We start from the raw sequence: 21,085 nt of genomic DNA, 5'->3' as shown, positions 1-21,085 counted from the left end.
AATTAGATTTTGCATGCTGCACTATTTGAACACAAGTAAATATATAATGACCTGACATTATAGTTGTATAGTCATCACAGCTGCATTTGTCCAAAGTCAAATTTGAAAGTACAGGAAACCTTCACAGAAATCCCCAAAAAGGGATCAGAAAATCAAAAAGTCAAACTAGACTGAAGCAGGTTTGCTGAAAAAAGGTAAACATGAGACTTCATTTATGCTTTGGAAAATTTAAACCTCAGATGAGAGAGTCAGAGAGCAATGTTGACTTCAAATATTTTATTTGTAGGCTTTCGTCATACAAAATAGAAAAGAAGTTATTTCACTTGACATATATATAATAAAACTGAAGTGAAACCTTCAGGAAGTACTACATTTTCAGTTTTATGTATTTTTCCATATTTTTCACATTTCAAGATTCAACATCAGATTCATACAATTGTTTGTTTTTTATTCTAACACTTTTTGTATTTTCGGTCAATGTTATATCTAAAATATATAGGAAAACTATTCAATTTTAGTTTTTCTCCAATATTTTAACTTAATTTAGTCATATTCTAAAGTGAAACCTTTAGAGAATAGACATTTTTTCAAAGTTTTTTTTTAAATGTTTTAGAATATTTTTGTCATTGTTAAATTTCTAAAGTGAAACCTTTAGAGAATTAAGACAATTCTGGAAAGTGGGAAACATTTCCGCTGATTGCAACTGTTGTCATGTTGCTCAGCAAAGAGGACACTTTTAAAAAGTCCCTTTTTAAGAAGGCCTCTTTCTCAGCACCGCTTCTTCTCCTGCTGCGCGTGCTTCAACGTGCGACGTTTGCTCTGTGGAACCACAGGACGCAGAACTCGCATCTCCTTCCTCTCCAAACCTCATCCGCACAAAGAATGAGGGTCGATGTGTCGCTCTTGTGGCATACCTGACCTCATTCACATAAAGAATGAGAGTCATCTTGGCATGGACTGGACAAGAGGCGACGGTTCACGGGGGCCCCTCGGGCCGGCGCCGTGCTGCCTGGACGGGAATCCTCCTCAGGAGTATCCAGGGATGAGAAGAAACAGGGTCATCCTGTTCATCAGGATGAGTATTTCCAGGTAAGAGCTTCACAGCATCTGTTCAAGAGAGGAGCCAAGTCCCAGATCAACGCCCGGGCAGGCTGATCTCAGGAACCCAGTCGTTCAGACGGCGGCTCTCCTCACAGAACAGGTGCAGTTTCTCCAGAGTGGGGTCCTCCCAAGAACCTTCAGCTGGGTTCTGTTCAAACAGGAAGAGGAGAGAAGCTTTAGTCACATGTTTTCTTTTTTAAAAGCATCACATAAAACAGTTTAGTAGAACAGAATCCTGATAACTGAGCTCTACATACCGTGATGAGGACGCAGTGAGCATCTTCAAGCTGCTCCGCCTTGTCGCCAACAATCTCAGCCAGACGCTGCATGTCGCTCACTCTGACGATGCTGATGTCGTTGTCGAAGCAGAAGGACTGGATGAGCGTGAAATGGATCTGGAGAGCGATATCACACTCAAACTCCTCATCCATGGCCAGGACGCAGAAAGACACGCTGTCCGGGTCACTGAAACAAAGAAATGACACCTCCTGTTAACTGCTGCTCTCAGATGTTGATCAAGTTGAATGTTCAAAGAGCATGTAAAGTCATACTGATGTCATGTTTAGTTTACTTACTCAGTCATGATTTTGGCACTCTCATAGACTCCAACAGTGAGTCGATCCTCGCTCTGAGCACAGAGCAGAGCTTCCTTCAGAGATTTTCCAGGAGACTGCATGGTGAAGTTTTATCTTACAGTTCAGCTGATGTGGTCAGAAACTCCAGAGAAGAGTGTTTGTGCTGCCTCCAAGAATCTGCCAGCATTTATACTACAGACCCGGCACACGCTCACCCTCTGATTGGCTGTTTGAAGCACAATGGCTACAACAGGCCTGCAGCCCCCAACCCCACCCTTAGGGACGCGTGCCTATAGAAAAGTCTTAGAAGGAAAGTTGGGGGCAGCTTTGGTTGAAAGGATCAGATGTAGAAACTCTCTGACCTTTAAATGATTCTTTCAGCTTACAGGAATAATGAAACCACACAGGAGGATCAGACTGCTGTTGTCAAAGTCCTCCAAGTTCTGGAAGATGTAGAATCAAACAATAACTCCCATTCATACTGATAGAGGACGATACAAGGGTTTGTCATAGTCACATCTTCAGTGCATTTGGCAGTTTATGATATTGTGTTGTAGATTTTTGAATGTAATTGCAGACATTTCAGGCAGCCATTGATTTTCATTCATTTCTGCATGTTATGAAAATGTATTAATAGACTCTTGAAACTTGCTTCATTCATCATCATTGCATGGTAATGCAGTTTAATTTCCATTTCAAGCTTTTTAAGTTTTTAGGTTTTTTGAGCGTATACAGTGAGGATTGATTTGATAAGTCTGAACTGATTTAACCTGTAACAAAAATGTAACTTGACAAAAAATATTGCACACCTGATGTTCACTATGATGGATTATACAACTCAAGAAAGTTTCAAGTGTAAGGGATTTTCATACCATGCAAAAATGATGCCTGCCTGGAATGTAAACAGACACATCCAAAAGTCAACAACACAACAGTATAAGTTCAATGTATTGAAGATGTGAACATGCAAAACCCCCACGTTTCAAGAGTCTGTTAACTGATTTTCATACCGTACTGAAAACATAGTGAAAGTAATGGCTGCCTAGAGTCCAAAATATAGATTCAAAATTCTATAAATAAAGTCTTCATTCATTTTTGTCAGAGTCAAATTATTGAGGTTTGAACTGTTTTAAACTGCATTATGCAATGATAATGTAATGCAACTTTGACAAAAACGAATACATACTGGATTACATGGATTACACAATTAAAGCAAGTTTCAAAAGTCTGCTAATTGATTTTCCTGTTGTATGGAAATAAATGGAACAATATGGAAAGACAAGAACGAAACAGAAACGTAACACTAAAGCTTTTGTTTTTATGTTTTATGTTAGAAAAAATCACTGCATATGTGTTTTGTCTGTATGATGAAAACCTGAAAAATAAAAGTCTGATTCAACATTGTGCTGTGACTGTTCTCACCTCATTGGGTTAAGGTTTGTCAAATGAAGTCTTATGTTGATCTCAAACATGTTCAAACCTGGTTTGACTTTCTGACAATCCAATTTTCATGTTTCTCTGGATGTTTCTATACTGCCATGGAAATCAAAGGCCACCAGTAACAGTGAGAAAAATACATTTGAACATGCAAATCTGTGGCATGCATTTGTAAGCAAATAACACATGGTTTGTAGATAAAGAGCTAAAACTTCCTTCAAATGCCTCTTAAGTTACATAATGTTTGATCCTGCGTCATAACAGTATGAACACTATATATAATAAAGTTTGGAAAATTCAATAAAACATGCTTAAGCTGCAATTTGGTGTTGTTTGAAGCGTTATGATGCTAATATACCCACCAGTGTAATTGTGCTGGATGTCACACTGACTTTTATAACTCATGACCAATTTCACTGCATGAACTGTTTTTTGTAGATTAGGCAATGGCACGCGCCGCTGCTTTGCATGCGTAAAGCCGGTCCTCACTTGAGGCGCGTGGCATCTGGAGATACCTCCATGCTTTATCTCTCTGTCTGCATCCCTCTCCATAGCAACCGAGAGATACCATCTGTCCCCGGGGGGAAGGTGAGGGGAGGGTGGACAAAGGAAGTCAGGCAGCACCTGCTGGGCGTGAGGGCTGCACGAGGGGTTACTTTTTTATTCCGCTGCAAATGTGATTTAAAGTCTTCAAGTCTAAACGAATCTGAAGGCAGAACTTTAGCAAAATCACACTTAGATTCGTTAAGTTTAGATTTATTCATGTTTTCTTGGTAAAAAAAAAAAAAAAGAAAAGAAAAAAAAAGGAGAAGTAATTTGATAAATGAAGGATAAATAATGACAGTATATTTTTATTTCTATATCTAAAATGTTCGCTTAACTTCCTTATCCTCCTCAAGTGCGTTCATATAAGCCAGACATTTACAAAACGTTGATTTATCTTGCAGCTTTAGACACTTTCCATCTTTAGAAAGAGGTTTAAGGCTTTGCTGAGTCGCCACAGGTCAGCGGAGGAGCTTTGACCACCAACACCTGTCGCGCGCAGCCTGGGAGGCCTCCGTTTGGCAGATGTGTTTCAGCAACAATAGGTCGGTATCGATTTGCACGCGCCTGCCCCGTGGCCATGCAAGCTGATCCTTCCTAAAATAGCTCAGTGTTTGGAGTCCCTATCAGCTGGATCCAAATCAAACTTTGGCCCAAATTTAAGCCTCTCGGCCAGCTGATGTGCGGGCGGATTTGCAGCATGCTGACAGAAACTGAAAGCAACTTGGAAATAAACAAATGACTTTGTTGTTGCAATAATGTACAGATAAGCGTTTTGTTGTTGAAAAAAACACACTTTCAGCATTCTTGCACGTGTTTACAGCTCAAACTGAAAGAGATTTTTATCTGCCTTTACGTGTCTGGTATCTTTTGGAGATAACACTTTTCATTGTGAAAGTTTGGACCATAAGCTCTCCTCTTTGGCATTTAAATTTAATCAAAACTCAGACAACAGATGAGCGAATGTGGAGACTTGTAGACAAAAGATCGGGCGCGCCCTGGGGTCAGGGTTGACCTAGGTTTAGGAGAGAGGAGAGGAGGGGGGGAGGGGGGTTCCTCATAGCGACAGTTCTCCATCTGCCGCTCTGCATTCGTAGAACAATAGCGCTGAATCAATCACCGCCAACCCGTGTCTCCTCCACCACCTCTGCACTCCAGCCCCCCTTCTCTATTTACGCAGCAGTGGCTGCAGGCCTGACCTGATGCAAGATGTGTTTTGAATTATCATGCAGCAGGAATATCACCAAATAAGCACGAGCTGTTGGGGAGAAACTGCTCAACCAGTGTAACAGATAAAATAGAACCGTGCGTAAAGGTTCCGTCGTGCGTAAAAGTGATCAGATATTAACAGACAGTTGGCAATATTTGTTTATTTGATATCTAGTGGATCTACACACAAAATACTATATAAAACCAAAAAACACGTGATATTGTGGGAGATAAAGTGCTTAATCAGCGGAAAAGATTAAATAGAGTTGTGCGTAAAACTTAAATCGTGCGTAAACGTGATCTGAAATTAACAGAACGTTCTCAGAAATTGATTTAAATAGAATCACGGACAATGACAGTGATAAACAGTGATATACAAAACAAAAGTGCAATAAACTTCTGAAGTTTTCCTATAGAAGTCCACTCATGTGGTCCCCGAACTCCCCAGAGTAAATAAATAAAAACCAAGCAAGGATTTTCTGGACAGCTGATGGCCACGTGGTCAGCATGGGCCTGCAGTGCAGATTGCGCAGCACGCACAGCGTTCTGGCACGCGCTGGTCATTTGCATTTGTATGGGAACTGTGATAATAGAGGGCTTCTGTGTGCACAATGAGGCCGTTTTATGGCCAGCCTCACAGATGGCATCATCCACCTGCCCTTTCTCTTTGCTGCTTGGAGAGGGGACAGGGGGAGGGGCGCTTCACACTTTCTCTATGTTGCTGCTGAAATACTGTGACCAAAAGTCTAAAAATGCAACAATTAGTGCTAGGTATTTGTTGAGTTTTCTGTTAGCAAAGTTTATAGTTCTAAAAGATGCATTTTAAAAAGTTTGAAAGCTTGTTTATGTGGCTGAAATGATCAATACATAGTTTTTTGTGATTCCAAAAGGCACTATAAGAAGCTCTTGTGCACTAGAGTTCTTAGACATGCATGCAAAAGGATAATTATTGTTCAGGAAGAATCTCTGCAATCAGAATAACCTGCTGTGTTTTCTGTGATTTGCACAAAAGGGTGCTGCAGAGTGATCAAACTTTTTTTTTTTAATGAAGCTATTTTTAGTTTCAGGCCAGGCTGCTGCACAGAGGGGGAGCGTGCGTGGCTCGATGACCTCCATCAATCTGCCACGAGCCGGAGTGTGACAATAGCATTATCATACCAATACACCATTCAGCTTCAGCCAATCAGGACGCAGCGCTTTCACTGCGCCGCACGAGCTGAAGAGTATAAAAGACGGAGGCTCGAGGTTTGAAAGCACTCTGCTCCTTTTCGGATTTACTCTCGAACACACTTGCTAAAGCTCTTTCCCTTTGCGGAATATCTTCATCATCTTCATCATGACTCTTGAGGAAGTTCTGATCCAGAAACCCACCGAGCGTGCTCAGTGCACCGGCAAAGCCCTGGAGGAGGTCCTGGAGACCGCTAAAGACAACGACTCCCTCACCGTCGGTGTCTACGAGTGCGCAAAAGTTATGAATCTGTAAGTATGAGACTTCCAGCTTCAGATACTCGCTTTACTACATTTTCATTTATTATATCAGCTGCTTTGGATAATTTTGTGGATGAAAGCTCATGTTTTTTCCTTTATCTTGTTTCCACAGTGACCCGGACAGCGTGTCTTTCTGCGTCCTGGCCATGGATGAGGAGTTTGAGTGTGATATCGCTCTCCAGATCCATTTCACTCTCATCCAGTCCTTCTGCTTTGACAACGACATCAGCATCGTCAGAGTGAGCGACATGCAGCGTCTGGCTGAGATTGTTGGCGACAAAGCGGAGCAGCTTGAAGATGCTCACTGCGTCCTCATCACGGTATGTAGGGCTCAGTTAACAGGATTCTGTTCTACTAAACTGTTTTATGTGATGCTTTTAAAAAAGAAAACATGTGACTAAAGCTTCTCTCCTCTTCCTGTTTGAACAGAACCCAGCTGAAGGTTCTTGGGAGGACCCCGCTCTGGAGAAACTGCACCTGTTCTGTGAGGAGAGCCGCCGTCTGAACGACTGGGTTCCTGAGATCAGCCTGCCCGGGCGTTGATCTGGGACTTGGCTCCTCTCTTGAACAGATGCTGTGAAGCTCTTACCTGGAAATACTCATCCTGATGAACAGGATGACCCTGTTTCTTCTCATCCCTGGATACTCCTGAGGAGGATTCCCGTCCAGGCAGCACGGCGCCGGCCCGAGGGGCCCCCGTGAACCGTCGCCTCTTGTCCAGTCCATGCCAAGATGACTCTCATTCTTTATGTGAATGAGGTCAGGTATGCCACAAGAGCGACACATCGACCCTCATTCTTTGTGCGGATGAGGTTTGGAGAGGAAGGAGATGCGAGTTCTGCGTCCTGTGGTTCCACAGAGCAAACGTCGCACGTTGAAGCACGCGCAGCAGGAGAAGAAGCGGTGCTGAGAAAGAGGCCTTCTTAAAAAGGGACTTTTTAAAAGTGTCCTCTTTGCTGAGCAACATGACAACAGTTGCAATCAGCGGAAATGTTTCCCACTTTCCAGAATTGTCTTAATTCTCTAAAGGTTTCACTTTAGAAATTTAACAATGACAAAAATATTCTAAAACATTTAAAAAAAAACTTTGAAAAAATGTCTATTCTCTAAAGGTTTCACTTTAGAATATGACTAAATTAAGTTAATGTTAAAAATATGAGAAATTGTAAGAGTATCTTAGAAACATTTAATTATGTACTGAAGAACAGAAATATTTAAAAACTGAAGATCTGATTTAAGATGTTCTGATCCTGTCGAAACAATGTTGGAAACAAACTAATTTACAACTTTCTATCAGTTTCACTTTAGAAATGGTTGGAAATTGTAAGTGGAAAATGCTTAATAAAATACAAAAATCATATTTTGGGCGTTGTGTGTCTTAACTTTCTCTTGGGTTTTAGAGTTGAGCTGTGTGTATATATTGTGTGCCTGTGTGTGTGTGTTTGGAGGAGATGGTGAGGGGTCATAGAGGATGGAGAGAAGGGGGTGGGGGGGAGGGTGTTACGAAACTAACAAAAGTTTAAAACTCAGCAAATTTGCATGGAGGGCGCTAAGGCCTGTCATCTGCTCGCTGTTGTCCCTGCAGTAAAAAAAAAAAAAGGCCCTCTGCGGTCCCTCCTCCTGCACGCCTCATCTGCATGTGTATAGCGCAGCGCACAATAGCGGAGCTCCAGGCCTGTCAGCTCCAGCGGTCCGCACAGAGCGCCTATTGTCTGGCCTGCAGATGTCTCCGCAGCCACGCCGCGCCATCTGCCGCTTCCTGCAGGTGGGGGTCGGCCAGGGCAGGGCTGGGAGGAGTCGGGGGTTGGTTTGCGCTCCACTGCCAAAGGGGACAGTCGGGTTGGGTCTGGCTGGTTTGGACCGGTTGTAGAGACGAGAGGGGTCCCGGGTATCATCTGGTGTCCTGCCAGCTGCTGTCGGGACTATTATTTGCTCGCAGGCACTTGGTGAAACTTTGGTAAACAGGCCACAAAGACGCAGGATCAGCTCTGTTTGGGTGCAGCAGCAGCAGCAGCAGCCACCTGCTCTGCCGGAACAATGAGATCTGCTTGACTCATCAGTTTTTTTTAACACTTTATTTAGTTTTTCATAAACAATAAGAGTCTTTTCAACAGACATAATTGCTTTAAGTGGGCATGAGGTTTTCTCTTCCCCTTACAGACACTTACAAAGATGTTCATATTTACAAAACCCCCTCTCTGCACTCAAAAGGATTGAAAAGATAAAAACAGGTTTTGCATGACAAAGTTATTTGATTAGTTGATGGACAGAAAATACATCCTTAACTGATACTGAGTTTTGTTTCACATTATTGTAAACTAATTGATTTTTTTTGGGCTATTTGACTCTGGAAACTTGTAATGTGTCACTATTAGTTCACATTTTACAGACTAAACCGGTAGTTCTCAACATGGAGGTTTGGACCTCCCAGTAACCCCTAAAGTAAGTCTGAGCTGTTCCAAGATGATTAAAGGATAAGAAAGAAAACATTGTCTGGCTTTTCTCTCATACTAGATGCTTTCACCTCTTCAGGCCTCTAAAATCCTCATTAATCATCATCAAATCTTTACCTCATCTGCTGACATCTCATGTCAACAGAGCATAAAGGCCATAACTTGTGATTATAGGTCACATTTTCATTACTGGACCAAACAATTAATCAAAAATAATAAACAGATTAATTGATAATGAAAATAATTACTTGCAGTCCTAGAATATAATGACTTACAGCAGCTGTCAGTACAAGTTTTACAGGTTAAATCCAAATTTGCTGTTTCTACAAGGGGCAAATATTTTATAAAGATGCTTTCACAACTCTTACAGTTCTCTGGTTTAATTTTATCAGGCACTTTTACGTATCTTCTACGCTATTCTCAAACCCCCGTAAGATACACTAAAAGGAGCAAAACAAATGTATCAAAAGCTACAAACCGAAAAGGTATTTGTCAATTTAACTCACTTAATAAATAAACAAACCAACTTATTGTCATGAACAATGTAAAACATAAAATAAAAAAACTTCTACTTCTAAATTCCATGTTGGTATAAAAGAAGTCTGTATAAAAACTGTGCTGAAGCGTCTCGAACAGTCTGTTATGAAAGCACACAGAACTTGGAGGTGTGTCTGAGGCCCCGGTAGGCCCGGAGGCCCTCCCTCTTGGGGTCCCTCACCATCCCTCGGACTACAGGCAGGCTGTCGCAGCCCCTCCTCTTCTGCACTCGGTGCAGCACGATTCGATAAACTCCAGTGACAGGGCTGCGGCTGTCTTTGAGTGAATTGTTCCGTAAGTGCAATTGGGTAATCCCGAGCTCCTCCAGCGAGTTCCTGACCTCCTCATGTTCCTCTTCTTCCTCCAGGTCCCCACGCTCCGAGTCCAGCAGGCTTTGCAGAGGGCTATCTGGTTCAGGAGGCACCAGCGACCAGGGAAACTCAACAGGTAAGAGCCAATCACAGCCCAGCATCTGGTCGACGGCATAACGATCGGCGGGGACCGTCTTCAGGATGCCCTTGATAAGCCTCTGGCAGGGGCCGGGCACCCAGGGAGGGATGGTGTAGGCGCCTTCAATGATGCAGCGCCGCAGCTTGCCCATAGTCTCGGCACGGAACGGCATGGTGCCGGTCACCATGAAGAAAAGCAGAACCCCCATGGCCCACACGTCCACAGGAGGCCCCACGTAGCACTCGTCTCTGAAGAGCTCCGGGGCTGCGTAAGGTGGCGAGCCACAGAAGGTGTCGAGGGCGTCGTTGCGGTTTGAAACCCGCGTACTGAATCCAAAGTCGGCCACCTTCACACAGCCGCTGCTGGTAAACAGGACGTTCTCTGCCTTCATGTCGCGGTGGATGATGCTGATGTCGTGCTACATAGCAAAACATACAAGGTTTAAATTTCTAAATATTAAATAAATCTGATGTGATAGATTCTCTGTTATATCCTGGATTGTAATCTTCACAGTCTCGGCCATCATCAGGCCATCAACCTGACAATATGTTGCTTGCTGTATATGGACGGTTTCCCTACAATCTCTGCAGCAATGAAGCTAGTGTGTTAAAATGCTAATAGAAAAAAAGACCAAGGTAATGTGGCACGTTGCATTGTGGGACCGTTAGCAGAGAGTAGTGTCATGTTTGCAAGGCATCAAATTGTGACACTAATCAAGGCCAGTTGGCTTAAAATGTTTTGGCTTCTTGTTTTCTGTAAATAAACGTCGAGTGGTATATGACAGTACATCCTAGAATGAATTTAAATTGGAGCTACTATTTTGATACTATACTTTGCTATTTTGTTAAATGATTTTAAATCAACAGTTTTAGTTCCAGTATCTCAAATGTGAAAATATCCTGCTTTTCTTTGCCGTATATGAAAGCTCATTAAATATCTTTGGATTTATTTAATACAATTCCTGAAATACAAATCTGTGTTAAACATAATTTAACTTATCATAAAATGTTTGACTGCATGATGGGAAAAACAAAGCAAAATCTCGCTCAGATTCTACGTCACTCACCATATATTTGATGGCAGAAAGGATCTGGGCAAACGCGACCTTGCTGGTGTTGTCAGACAGTTTCCCCTCATTGTAGATCTTATTGTGGAGGTCTCCTCCTCCTGCGTACTCCAGCACCAGGAAGAGGCGACTCGGCGTCTCCACCACCTCGTACAGACGGACCACGTTAGGATGCTGCAGGGACTCCATGCTGGTGATCTCTCTGGAGAGCAGCCGCTGAGCCTGAGTATCCAGCCTCGTCCGATCCAGGATCTTCAGGGCCACTTTGTCTACGAGGGGGACAGATGACGGGACACAAAGACATTAAACAACTGTCCGGTTGTCAACAAGGGAATCAACAATTCTGATAATCAGTTAATCATTGCAGTGGTTAGTTGCAGCCTACATTACTTTTGATATTTTATAGACTAAACAATTTGCAAAAATAATTGGTAGACAGAGTTCTGCTACCTGAGAAAACTGATATTATACTTTGTTTTGTTGCGTAAAGCTTAGGTTTTGGGTTGGGTTCGGGTTTGGTTATCTTTCAATGCGATTTATTAAGAAATGTCACGCTGTCTCTCTCTGACTAACTGTGACAATTGTCTGCATCCATGCATGACGTGTTTCAAATAGATATGCATTTGCCCAGTGGGAAAGATAGTGTAGACAGAGCAGTGAATTAGCCTGTCGAGCTAATGGTCAAAAATAGACAAAGCAAAAATATAACTTCAGGTCGAATTCGCCTCTGAAATTTAACAATATCCATCAGGTTCAGTCGGGTCAGGTAGGAAACAGGTACTGGATGGGTCTGGGTCTGCAATTTAGGTTGGTGCAGAACTCTCAATGGCAAAAGTGTGTCGGGCATCTTTTTTGCTTTTCTCGTGTTTTTGAACAACACACTGCACCCGTCTTAACCTTACATGACTGCTCTCTTCTGTTCACCCTTTTCCTTAAGCTGTTCACAAAGTGTTCTGGGTAGCTCTCTTTTTGTAGATAGTACTCAACAGTGACTGCACAATAATGAGCAAAGCTAAAGGAAAGTAACAGGACCCAACCTAACTCAGGTATGTGAGGGACGGATGGCCAGAGGTGTCTTGTTTGGAAATGTTTACTTTGCTTGTAGTCAGATAACATGTCCACCTACCTTTAGTCAGAGCGTGAAAAGCCAGTTTGACTCTGGAGAAGGTCCCGTAGCCGATCTCCCCGCGGACCTTGTAGAAGCCCACTCTGCGGCCTATAATCAGCTCCTTGATGGTCTTCTCATCCTTGCACATGTCTGTGGTGAGCTTCTGCAGGGGGGTGAGGGGCACCGGGGGGTCTGCTTCCTCATCCTCTGGGCCGACAGAGCTGTCTGTCAGGCTGTAGAGGCTATGGTGGAACTTGGTGCCTGTCACCTGGTACTGACTCCCGGGCATTTCTGCAGCAGGCTGAGGATATGGTCATCTTCAAAAACATGATAATGTAATTAAGTCATTACCAGCTCATAGTTCATACATACAGACATTTTTTCCTTAAATTGCTAACAGGATGTGAAAACAACCATATGTACATCACTACAAATACCACATGGCATTGTTTCAACATCACTCACAAAAAGATACTGAACTACTGCAGTTTAAAAAAAGTAAATAAATTCAGATAAAAACGGTTTTAGTCTATCCAGAAATGTTTAGCTTATGAGAAGCCCTATAGTCATTGTCAAAGCTGCAAAATGGGTGTACCTTATGAATAATATATCAAGACTTGAAACATGATACATACTAATATACTAGTGAGTTATTTAGTCCATGGACTAAATTTTAATATAAGTGAATACAATCACATTTCTGTTAACCACTTGAAACCCAATTACCTGGTATTCCCTTCAAATGTCCCTAGAATCCCTTTACCATGACATAAATATTCTGCATGAGTATTCTTAAGCCATGTCACTCACCACTACACTATACCATTACATCCAAAATTTTCAGATGTCTTATGCAACATTTAGTACACATTTTACTGTTATTTTTTTCAAAAGACACCTGTAACCGCGAAATGGTTGCAACAAGACCGGAGAAAGATAATTAGATAAAGAATCTAGAACACAAGGTTCTTGTTTTCTTACCAAGTTTCCAAATTGCTGCTCTGCATCAAAACACAGCTGTAGAGTCCATTGCACAAATTGCTGCCCTTCTCAAGTGAGATCCGAGAAAATTAATTTTCCTCACTGACATACTGGAGTCTGACGATGTTTGTGTCCAAATCATTCCAGAAAGTCCTATCCTAGTGAGCAGCGCGATGCCGTCATAGCCTCTTTCTCTGTGCTCTCTAAAAGACTACTGTACAATGACGGCAAGGAACACAGGAGGGGAGGGGGGGGGGGGGGGATCTGTTTGAGCCATCAGCCGAGTGGACAGACAGTAGGACTGCGGGCTTTCCTGGCCACACCTCTCACCGCTCACCTCTTCCCTCCTGCACCCTCTCCTTCTCACTGAGGGACGACGGATTAAGGTGGTGTCATGAACTCTAATCCTGTTTTAATTTAGGTCTGTCCCAATCCCTTCAAATGGCCTCATTTTTTCTGCCCTGAAAAAAATGAGGCCAAAACCACACAACAGATTAAATGTGCTCAGTGAGGATGCAACATACAGTATGTGATCTGAATGCTTTGCTTTGCAGGTTTGGGAAAGCCCACCTGTGAGGGGGAATAGCTATGTTGTGTGTAGCCAAGGTTGATCTCCTGGCTTTTGTTAAGATGAAATGTTATGCAACGGTATTACCCAATGTTCCCATAGAGATTAACTCTCTGTCCATTTTCGACGCTGGCTGAGCAGCACAGATAAAGAGATTACAAAGCAGGAGGTCAACACTTCACAAGGCGGAGCGTCTTCATTCAGGTGTGTTGTCCCTGTGAGGAGCAGTGGAGGAACAGCAGGAAAACATTGTAGTCTAATCTCAAGAACATAAAACAAACTTAGTGCAAGTGTACTTAGTGGATTAGAGCCTGATTGATACATTAGCATGTTTGATACTATTGGCTGATTTTAGTTTATCATAGATAGATCTGTGTTAGTGTATGTCTATAATCAGTTCATTCAAATCATTGTAGCTCTAAATTCTTTAATTGCCAAATTTAGGAAATACTTATCAAAAGTGTTAGTTATTTGTTAAAGGAATAGTTTGATATTTTGGCAAATGCATGTGCTATGTACTATCTTGGCTGGGAGCAGTGACTTCCTGAAGCCTGGCCAAGAAATAGTCTGGCACATAATCCCCCATAAAATCAAATTCAGTCATTTTTACACTTTTTCAAAATTAAACAAATGAGATTTTACGTATTAAGTAGTGAGCCTTAGAGGTGCTGATAAGCAGGATTTTGTTACCTTTAGAAAGAGCAATTCCCCCTGTTTCCAGTCTTTATTCTATTATAAGCTACTCGGCTCCTGGCAGTAACTTCATATTTACCATACGCATATGAGAGTGGTATCGAGCTTCTCAGCAAGCTCTTGGCAAGAAAACAAATAAGCGTATTTCCCAACATTTTGCTCTCAAATCAGATCAACTCTTTAAAAAGAGTACTGCACTTCTATAACATTGTCAGACTCACAATGGACAGTTTAACCAGTAAAACTTATACATTACCCAGAATGCAACATAACAGCAGTCTGTTCAGTTGGAGATTTGGGTGTTATGCTAGTTGCAGCTAATATAGCCTCAAGCCACTAGCCTGAAGCAGAGATGGTCTGGTAACCTCACCTCTGTCTAACACCACACTGCCAGACCCAACCAATACTGACTCAAATGACATCAGACTTTATGCAGCTGCCTTTGGAGCCACAAAAGGCTTTATGAAACTTTTTTCACATATGTCGCAGTATTTCCCAACACCTGCCAACAGACATGTATAAAATCAATGGAGTTCCCCCTTAAGTCCTGAATGATTGCTGGATGTTCATTGAACGCCCCACTCGTGATATGTTAAAAATCAAAGTTACTCTATGTAAAGAACCTAATTTGTATTAATTATTCAGGTGGACATACATGTTTTAGGCTAGAAAAGTAGATCTAAGCTGTAAAAATCTGCTCAGTCATGTTAAATAAAGTAGGTGTGTATCTACTTTCTACCTTTACTTTCCTAAACATCAACAATGGGAAAGCCATTCACACAAATAACATTAAGTAAAGTTCAAGAGCTCTACTCTTCCAAAATCTCAAGCTTAGTAGAACACATGTTTGACTTCAAGGAAAAATATGGAAAGTGAAAGTTAAATGATTTCTCTTTTTTTGAATGAGACAAGAGCCAAGTGATTCAAGTGAGTTTCTCCTGAGTCCATGCCTCCCCTCCCTCCCTCCCTCCCTTCTTTCCTACCATGCAGGCGTCTGATTGGATTAAAGCCTTAGACAGGAACACGGCCTGTGTTTAATTGTACTCTCCACACACTGGTCACCTGCGAGCAAGGGGGTGAAACTGCAAATCTGTGTATGACAGTACACAAGAGGCTGTAAAGTCGAACAAATGTCCTATAAAATGAGGCAACGGTTCATTTGAAGAACTGAGTTACAGAATTTAAATTTAAATCTGGAAATTTCAAAACACTTTGGTAACTTCTGACCCCTGGGTCTCCTGCAGATTCATGAACCTGCAGAGCTGACAGGTCAGCAGCTTGTTAGCACTGTTGACCTTTACAAACTAGATCTTTCTCTTCTTCGAACGGCTGTCATTGAATCCCCCGACACGCTGGCTCTCTTCCAGCTCTTTGATTCTCTGACGCAGAGCCACAATCTCCTTGTTCTTCTCCTCTTGGATGTACATCAACTTCTAACAACACACACACACACACAAACAAACACACACACACAAACACACACTAGAAAGATGCAATATAACAGGACATGCAACACATCTCTAAGAACAGAGCAGTGATTGTTGTGAAGTGTTTTGTGAGTTTTGTGAAGGGACTATCAGATTTTTAAGTATTTTAACAACAAAACAATGTAGTGATTGCTAATGAAATTTGTTCTATGACTGGAACTGTTTCTTTAGAGATTCATCTGTAATTATTTTCTCAATTAGTTATTTAGTCTATAAAACAGGGAACAGGGAATTTCACACTAAAAAGACTGGAACTTTGGCAAATAGTAAACATAAAACAGAGCCTCATATTAGCATCAGCTGAACTTCAGAATGCATTTTTGCACATATCAAGGACTCTGGATCTTGTCTGCCTTTGGAATTGCAGGAGCTGGAGGAAAATTTAAAAAACAATCTAGAGTTTCTGTCAAGTTTTGTGTGCACACTGTCCAAATATGCTTGGTGCATAAGTTTCTAGCTAGCGACAGCTAATGTCTGTACAGTCAGTACATTGGCTGCTGTGAGCGAATAAACAGACTGCAAAAACACTGCAGGGGTGCTCCCTTAGGCTCCTCTCTTTGCCAGACATTTGTCTTTCAGATAGGGCAAAGGTGATGGAGCATGCTGGCAAGTGGCCTGATATCATTTAGAAGGAAGGGAACTAACAAGATGAAAGTTCCAGGTCAAACTCTAATGGACTTTGTTCTAGTCTGGGCTGAAGTTTGCATGTAAAGGAAACAAACTGGCAAACCCAAGAGCAAGGGAAGCCCTGCTGTGCACTTAATCTTGTAGGATCAAACGTCAGTAGTTTCTTCACCCCTGCAAATACTATAATAAATACTAATAAAATATGTCCTTGCACACCAAGACCTTGACTTACAGGTTGATCATTTCCATTTGTTTTGTGCCTTGTTAATTAATGTCTATAATGGGAAAAGAGGGAGGACATGTGTGCTGCTCACCCTCTTGAAGACACTCTGTGGAAGAAGTTGGGATCCGTGTTGCTGCTGCTGCTGCTGTTGTTGGCTCCACTGAGCTGTACTCTGAACTCTGGCTAACTTTGCACCAAACTGCCAAAATATACACAGAAAAAAACCCCAATAAGCTTACATGTAGTAAAGCCGAAACTAGTCACTCAAGACCACAGGGGAGTCCTAGCACTGCATTCATATTGAAATCATTCCTCAAGACTTCTGCTAATTTCACGCAGCTTTCCTGAAAATACTGAAAGCGTATGTGGATTGTTTTGTTGCCCACACACACTCTTGCAGACGCATGCTGCTGTCTTACTTGAACTCTTGACCTCTTCAACCCTGCAAGTTATCTGGCAGGTTATTACATTAGTACATCAAACTGTTATTTCAGGCTTTATTTGTCAATCTTTAAAAACTGACAAAAAGTAACTGTTCATGTTCTATCAAAACAAGCACTTTACCCTCAAATATATATTTCAAAATCATGAAAGATAGAAACATCAACAACAGTGTCCTGTATCAACTGTATTCATATCAGTGGTCATTGACAGCAACACTGTCGGAAGTTAAATGTAGCTTTTAATTTACCTCCATCTGTAACTTCAGGAGTTCGCTCTGCCGCTCCCTCTCCTGGTCCTTCAGCCTCTTCTTCATCTCTTCCAGATCTACATCCTTTTTCTTCAGCAGCGTCTTTACTTCAGCATCTTTAGCTTCCACTGTCAGGAAATAAAACAGCAGCAGACACCAGCCAAGTATAGATTTATCTTTAACATGGTTGTTTTGTTTTTTTGTCTCATTAAATTTCTGTTCTGATGCTGTAGATTGATGTCAACACGTCATCATGTAAGCTGCTCTGATGGTGTGTTCTGACTGGTCTGTGGTTTCTCTGTTGTTTTATGAAACTCTTGTGTTTTTCAGCAGATATCTGATCCACTGCCTTAGTCTTGCATTGAGACTTTAGGGCTGTTATTTTGTACATAGTAAAGTGTCAGTATTCCCTAAAACATGAACACTGTTTATCTCAGTGTACTGACTGTTTTGTGAGGTCTTACACTGATTGAACGCCTCCTTGTGGGCGTCCTCCACCTCTCTCCTGCACTGCTGCCTTACAGTCTCTAGCTCCCTCTTGTGTCTCTCTTCTACTGCTCTCATTTCACTGATAAGCCTCTGAACCTCAGCCTCTCCATCCTGATGAAAGCACACACAGGCCACACACCACATCATAGCCTGACGCTAAAACTGTTTTATTCAATTAGAAATTACTACGGGTTCAAGATGAGGTCAAAGATGTGGAATTGCTACCAGTGTTAAGGCTTTGAAAGTCACCAAAAAGCATAAATAAGAAGTATTGGTAAGAAGGGTGATATTTATGGAGGAAATCGACTGATTGTTCTGACTTCAAAATAATGTACAGACATATAAATCACTCAGCTGCAGTGGACTGTAACTCAGTATCTGTACATCTGAAGCCAGAAAATGCTTCTATCTAGTATTTTTTTAATGCAACCATGACCGTATACAGTGCAGGGCGTAGTGTAGGGTTGGTTTCAGAAATGGGCAGCACAATGAAGTCTAAACTTTTGATTCACAGCTATATTCAATGTATTTAATGCAATAGGTCTTTTTCATGAAAAAACATTTTGATGCATTAAGAAACACACAGGTGTAAATAATACAAATAATTATGACTGAATTCCATGTAGCTGCTTCAGTTTCAGGGTCCTGGTGTTGTTCATGCTGGATCGCTGCCACACTGTCATGACTTACTGGGACACTTGAATAGAACAGAGCCATTACTAATGTTGTTACTAAAACCTGTGCTTTCCTTACTATGACAAGACAGTTGTGTTAGTGTTCACCCCTGCTTCAGTCCTTACCTCTGCTGTTCTCTCATTCTGTCGTTTCAGGTCCGCCTTGTCGTTCTTTAGTCTCTCATTCTCCACTACAACATGAACAGTCTTAGAATATTTACATTATGAAAATCCTCAAAATCCTTACACAGAATTTCCACAGTAAATTTGCTTATTGATATTTGTTTTCAGGTACCAAATATGATTCTAGTACTAAATGGATATCACTAATTACAATTTACAAGAGATGTTTTCACTTAAAAACACGACCAATACTATCATAACTTGAACTGGAGGACCATTTATTTATAATAGACCATATTCTGCTGTAACTTTACTTTCACTGTGGTGTGTGCTTAAAAAACATACTCTTTCTTCCTGATAAAGTATTCTCCTGGGTATCTTAAATGCCCTGCACACCCACACAGGTATTTTCAGTTATTTTGGTTAATTAAAAACCTCTGCCCCAGTTGAAGTTGGGTGGAGATTTGTTGGGAATTACATGAGTTCTGTGGACTCCAACCGGAGAGCGAGGGAGATGCCAATCAAACACAGTCCTGAGAAGAGGTCTAATATAAATTGAAATAGGTGAAACTGTCTGTGTGAGTTAACAATGCGTGTGCAGGGACTTTAAGTAATGAGGAAATTTGTGTGTCCAACAAGTTATCACAGGTACCTCTGAGGTTGCACTGCTCCTGCAAAGTCTGCTGCAGTCTGTTCACTGTGACAAGAAGGCTGTCTCTCTCTGAAATAGGTAGATCAAAATAATAAGCAACCTCTCTTGTTTGGTTTGTTTTTAGGTGCCATACATTTGTAGAGGTTCCAGTAGGAAACAATTCAATGATAGTCAGACAGTTATTAAAACCAGTGAGATGTATATCTTATGTATCTATCTGGTATTTTCCATCCGAATTAATGTAAAATCTAACTGCATGTGCACATAATATTCAACCGTAGTCTGACACAGCACAGTCACCATAATCTAGCTCATTGTTGATATGAATCCCATCTATCTTTTAATGGTCACCAAGTCATTTGCATGACAAACATTGTATTTAAAATATAATATACAGTATTCATAATATATAACTGCACGTGTCACCTTTTAAGACATGTCATTTCAATACACCCCAATACATGGTGAGATCGACACTTAAAATATCAAGTAATTGCCACAAAATATTTTGAAAATGCATTTTGGAGTATTTTTTATGTCTTTTTGTATTTTAATTTCTGGTCAATTTCAGTTAGACTAATATTTCAGTTTCCCTAATATACAGTATCAATCCTGAATGTAAATGCTTAGAAATTTAGGATTTATTTGACTTCAATGAGAACTAGTGATACCAGGTCAGGACTGTTATTTAGCAAAAAAAAAAAAACTCAGCAGGGGGAGACATACAAACATAAATCAAGCACTATAAAGATCCTGTATCTTAGAAAAAAAAACACAGTAGTAAAAAAACCTAAAATGAATGTGGACCTCCAGTTTTCAAGTGACACACAGAAACTTACCCTCAATAAGATTTTTTTCCTTGGTCAGATAGAATTTCATGAGTCTATTGGCGTCCTCCAGCATGATTTCCAACACGTTGTTTTTGCCATTAACTTCTGTAATTTTCTGTTAGATGAAAGTAAAGGCGAATGGAGAAATTTCAGACTTTTCTTCATCCCACAATATTACACATGCACTGCTAATGTACAATATTTTACTACATTGTGGACATGCAATAACACAGTATGGTTCGGGTTTAGGTTCAGTCTCTATTAACAGGTTTTTATTTCATTCTAGTTGTTTATCATGTATGGTCTTCTTATTGTTTACTGTCTTTTGTTTTATGTGGTTTGGCTCTCTAACTATGCATTTCCCCTTCGTGATTAATTCTGTCTGCCTGTCTGTCTGACAAAAAAGACTCAGAGATAAAGAAAAATGGATAGCGAAACCTGAAGCCCAGTAATGTCAACCAAACACTGGAAAAATACGCCACCAAACGACAGAGGCAATCGTGATGTCACAACACCTAGGCTATAACATACGTTACCTTCTTTGAAAATAATGACCGAGATTACCACTCCCATAATTATTTTGCGAGAAACTACGTTTTTTAACTCTGTAATCTAGTAAAGTGTCAAAAACTTAAGAAATAGACAATAGCTAAGTCGAAGGTAACCTACAGACTTCCTCTGAGCAGTTAGTGAATTAACGCTAACGTTAGCTACCTTAATTTACCTGTTCTAGCAGAGCAAACTCCTCCATAAACTTATCAAGGTTAACACAGTTTAATTTTGTCATCTTCAAGAACAAACTGCTACAGTAAAATGTAAAAATACCGTTTTACAGTTCAGTTTCATTCAAGCTATACCAGCAACCATTAAATATAACCTAACGTAATTGTCCGATATTAAGCCTTGCTGCTAGCTGCTGTTAAGAAATGAGGAGGTCCAAAGCTACTTTATTTTACCGCACGCGCTCGAAAACGGCTGCGCTCGTGCACAGAGAAATAAATGTATTATTCATTACAGGTTCGAAGTATCGTTAATCGATTACATTTACGTCAGCAGTGAATAATAAGTATATTAAGTATG

At 41.1% G+C, this 21,085-nt stretch overlaps 4 protein-coding genes across 7 annotated transcripts; 1 reads left to right on the top strand and 3 right to left on the bottom strand.

Moving 5' to 3' along the window:
• Positions 1–291: 291 nt before the first annotated feature.
• Positions 292–3,839, bottom strand: LOC121886269 (growth arrest and DNA damage-inducible protein GADD45 gamma-like). Its single transcript, XM_042396264.1, has 3 exons — positions 1,677–3,839; positions 1,359–1,566; positions 292–1,249 (listed from the first exon to the last, which is right to left on the bottom strand). The coding sequence occupies exons 1-3, from the start codon at positions 1,775–1,777 to the stop codon at positions 1,136–1,138; spliced, it is 423 nt and encodes a 140-aa protein (XP_042252198.1). The 5' UTR covers positions 1,778–3,839; the 3' UTR covers positions 292–1,135.
• A 1,247-nt stretch (positions 3,840–5,086) lies between these two features.
• Positions 5,087–7,832, top strand: gadd45gb.1 (growth arrest and DNA-damage-inducible, gamma b, tandem duplicate 1). Its single transcript, XM_042396263.1, has 3 exons — positions 5,087–6,344; positions 6,466–6,673; positions 6,783–7,832. The coding sequence occupies exons 1-3, from the start codon at positions 6,202–6,204 to the stop codon at positions 6,894–6,896; spliced, it is 465 nt and encodes a 154-aa protein (XP_042252197.1). The 5' UTR covers positions 5,087–6,201; the 3' UTR covers positions 6,897–7,832.
• A 902-nt stretch (positions 7,833–8,734) lies between these two features.
• On the bottom strand, positions 8,735–15,165 carry nim1kb (NIM1 serine/threonine protein kinase). Its single transcript, XM_042394416.1, has 4 exons — positions 12,949–15,165; positions 11,986–12,284; positions 10,860–11,128; positions 8,735–10,211 (listed from the first exon to the last, which is right to left on the bottom strand). The coding sequence occupies exons 2-4, from the start codon at positions 12,254–12,256 to the stop codon at positions 9,447–9,449; spliced, it is 1,305 nt and encodes a 434-aa protein (XP_042250350.1). The 5' UTR covers positions 12,257–12,284; positions 12,949–15,165; the 3' UTR covers positions 8,735–9,446.
• Positions 15,166–15,212: 47 nt separating this feature from the next.
• LOC121885202 (coiled-coil domain-containing protein 152-like) lies at positions 15,213–20,945 on the bottom strand. 4 transcript variants are annotated; one of them, XM_042394420.1, is made up of 8 exons: positions 20,831–20,945; positions 20,015–20,120; positions 19,176–19,244; positions 18,527–18,591; positions 17,702–17,837; positions 17,238–17,365; positions 16,638–16,745; positions 15,213–15,642 (listed from the first exon to the last, which is right to left on the bottom strand). In XM_042394420.1, the coding sequence occupies exons 1-8, from the start codon at positions 20,849–20,851 to the stop codon at positions 15,514–15,516; spliced, it is 762 nt and encodes a 253-aa protein (XP_042250354.1). In that variant the 5' UTR covers positions 20,852–20,945; the 3' UTR covers positions 15,213–15,513. The 4 variants fall into 4 exon arrangements, with proteins under 4 accessions (XP_042250354.1, XP_042250353.1, XP_042250356.1 ...); XM_042394419.1 differs by having other exon boundaries at positions 20,730–20,909; XM_042394422.1 differs by lacking the exon at positions 20,831–20,945 and adding an exon at positions 20,720–20,743.
• Positions 20,946–21,085: the final 140 nt, after the last annotated feature.

This window comes from Thunnus maccoyii, chromosome 19 (assembly GCF_910596095.1).
Source record: "Thunnus maccoyii chromosome 19, fThuMac1.1, whole genome shotgun sequence".
Lineage (NCBI taxonomy): Eukaryota > Metazoa > Chordata > Actinopteri > Scombriformes > Scombridae > Thunnus > Thunnus maccoyii.
Note: the sequence above shows the minus strand (reverse complement) of the source record. Positions and strands in the feature narration are given on the sequence as shown.

Coding starts and splice junctions, on each gene's coding strand:
- LOC121885202 (XM_042394419.1), bottom strand. CDS start 20,792: ATGACAAAATTAAACTGTGTTAACCTTGATAAGTTTATGGAGGAGTTT. Junction 19,245..20,014: donor GGAAAAAAATCTTATTGAGG/GTAAGTTTCTGT, acceptor TACCTATTTCAG/AGAGAGACAGCCTTCTTGTC. Junction 17,838..18,526: donor AGAATGAGAGAACAGCAGAG/GTAAGGACTGAA, acceptor TGCTTTCATCAG/GATGGAGAGGCTGAGGTTCA.
- gadd45gb.1 (XM_042396263.1), top strand. CDS start 6,202: ATGACTCTTGAGGAAGTTCTGATCCAGAAACCCACCGAGCGTGCTCAG. Junction 6,345..6,465: donor TGCGCAAAAGTTATGAATCT/GTAAGTATGAGA, acceptor TTGTTTCCACAG/TGACCCGGACAGCGTGTCTT. Junction 6,674..6,782: donor CTCACTGCGTCCTCATCACG/GTATGTAGGGCT, acceptor CTGTTTGAACAG/AACCCAGCTGAAGGTTCTTG.
- LOC121886269 (XM_042396264.1), bottom strand. CDS start 1,777: ATGCAGTCTCCTGGAAAATCTCTGAAGGAAGCTCTGCTCTGTGCTCAG. Junction 1,567..1,676: donor AGTGCCAAAATCATGACTGA/GTAAGTAAACTA, acceptor TCTTTGTTTCAG/TGACCCGGACAGCGTGTCTT. Junction 1,250..1,358: donor CTCACTGCGTCCTCATCACG/GTATGTAGAGCT, acceptor CTGTTTGAACAG/AACCCAGCTGAAGGTTCTTG.
- nim1kb (XM_042394416.1), bottom strand. CDS start 12,256: ATGCCCGGGAGTCAGTACCAGGTGACAGGCACCAAGTTCCACCATAGC. Junction 11,129..11,985: donor TTTTCACGCTCTGACTAAAG/GTAGGTGGACAT, acceptor TCCCCCTCGTAG/ACAAAGTGGCCCTGAAGATC. Junction 10,212..10,859: donor TTTCTGCCATCAAATATATG/GTGAGTGACGTA, acceptor TTTGCTATGTAG/CACGACATCAGCATCATCCA.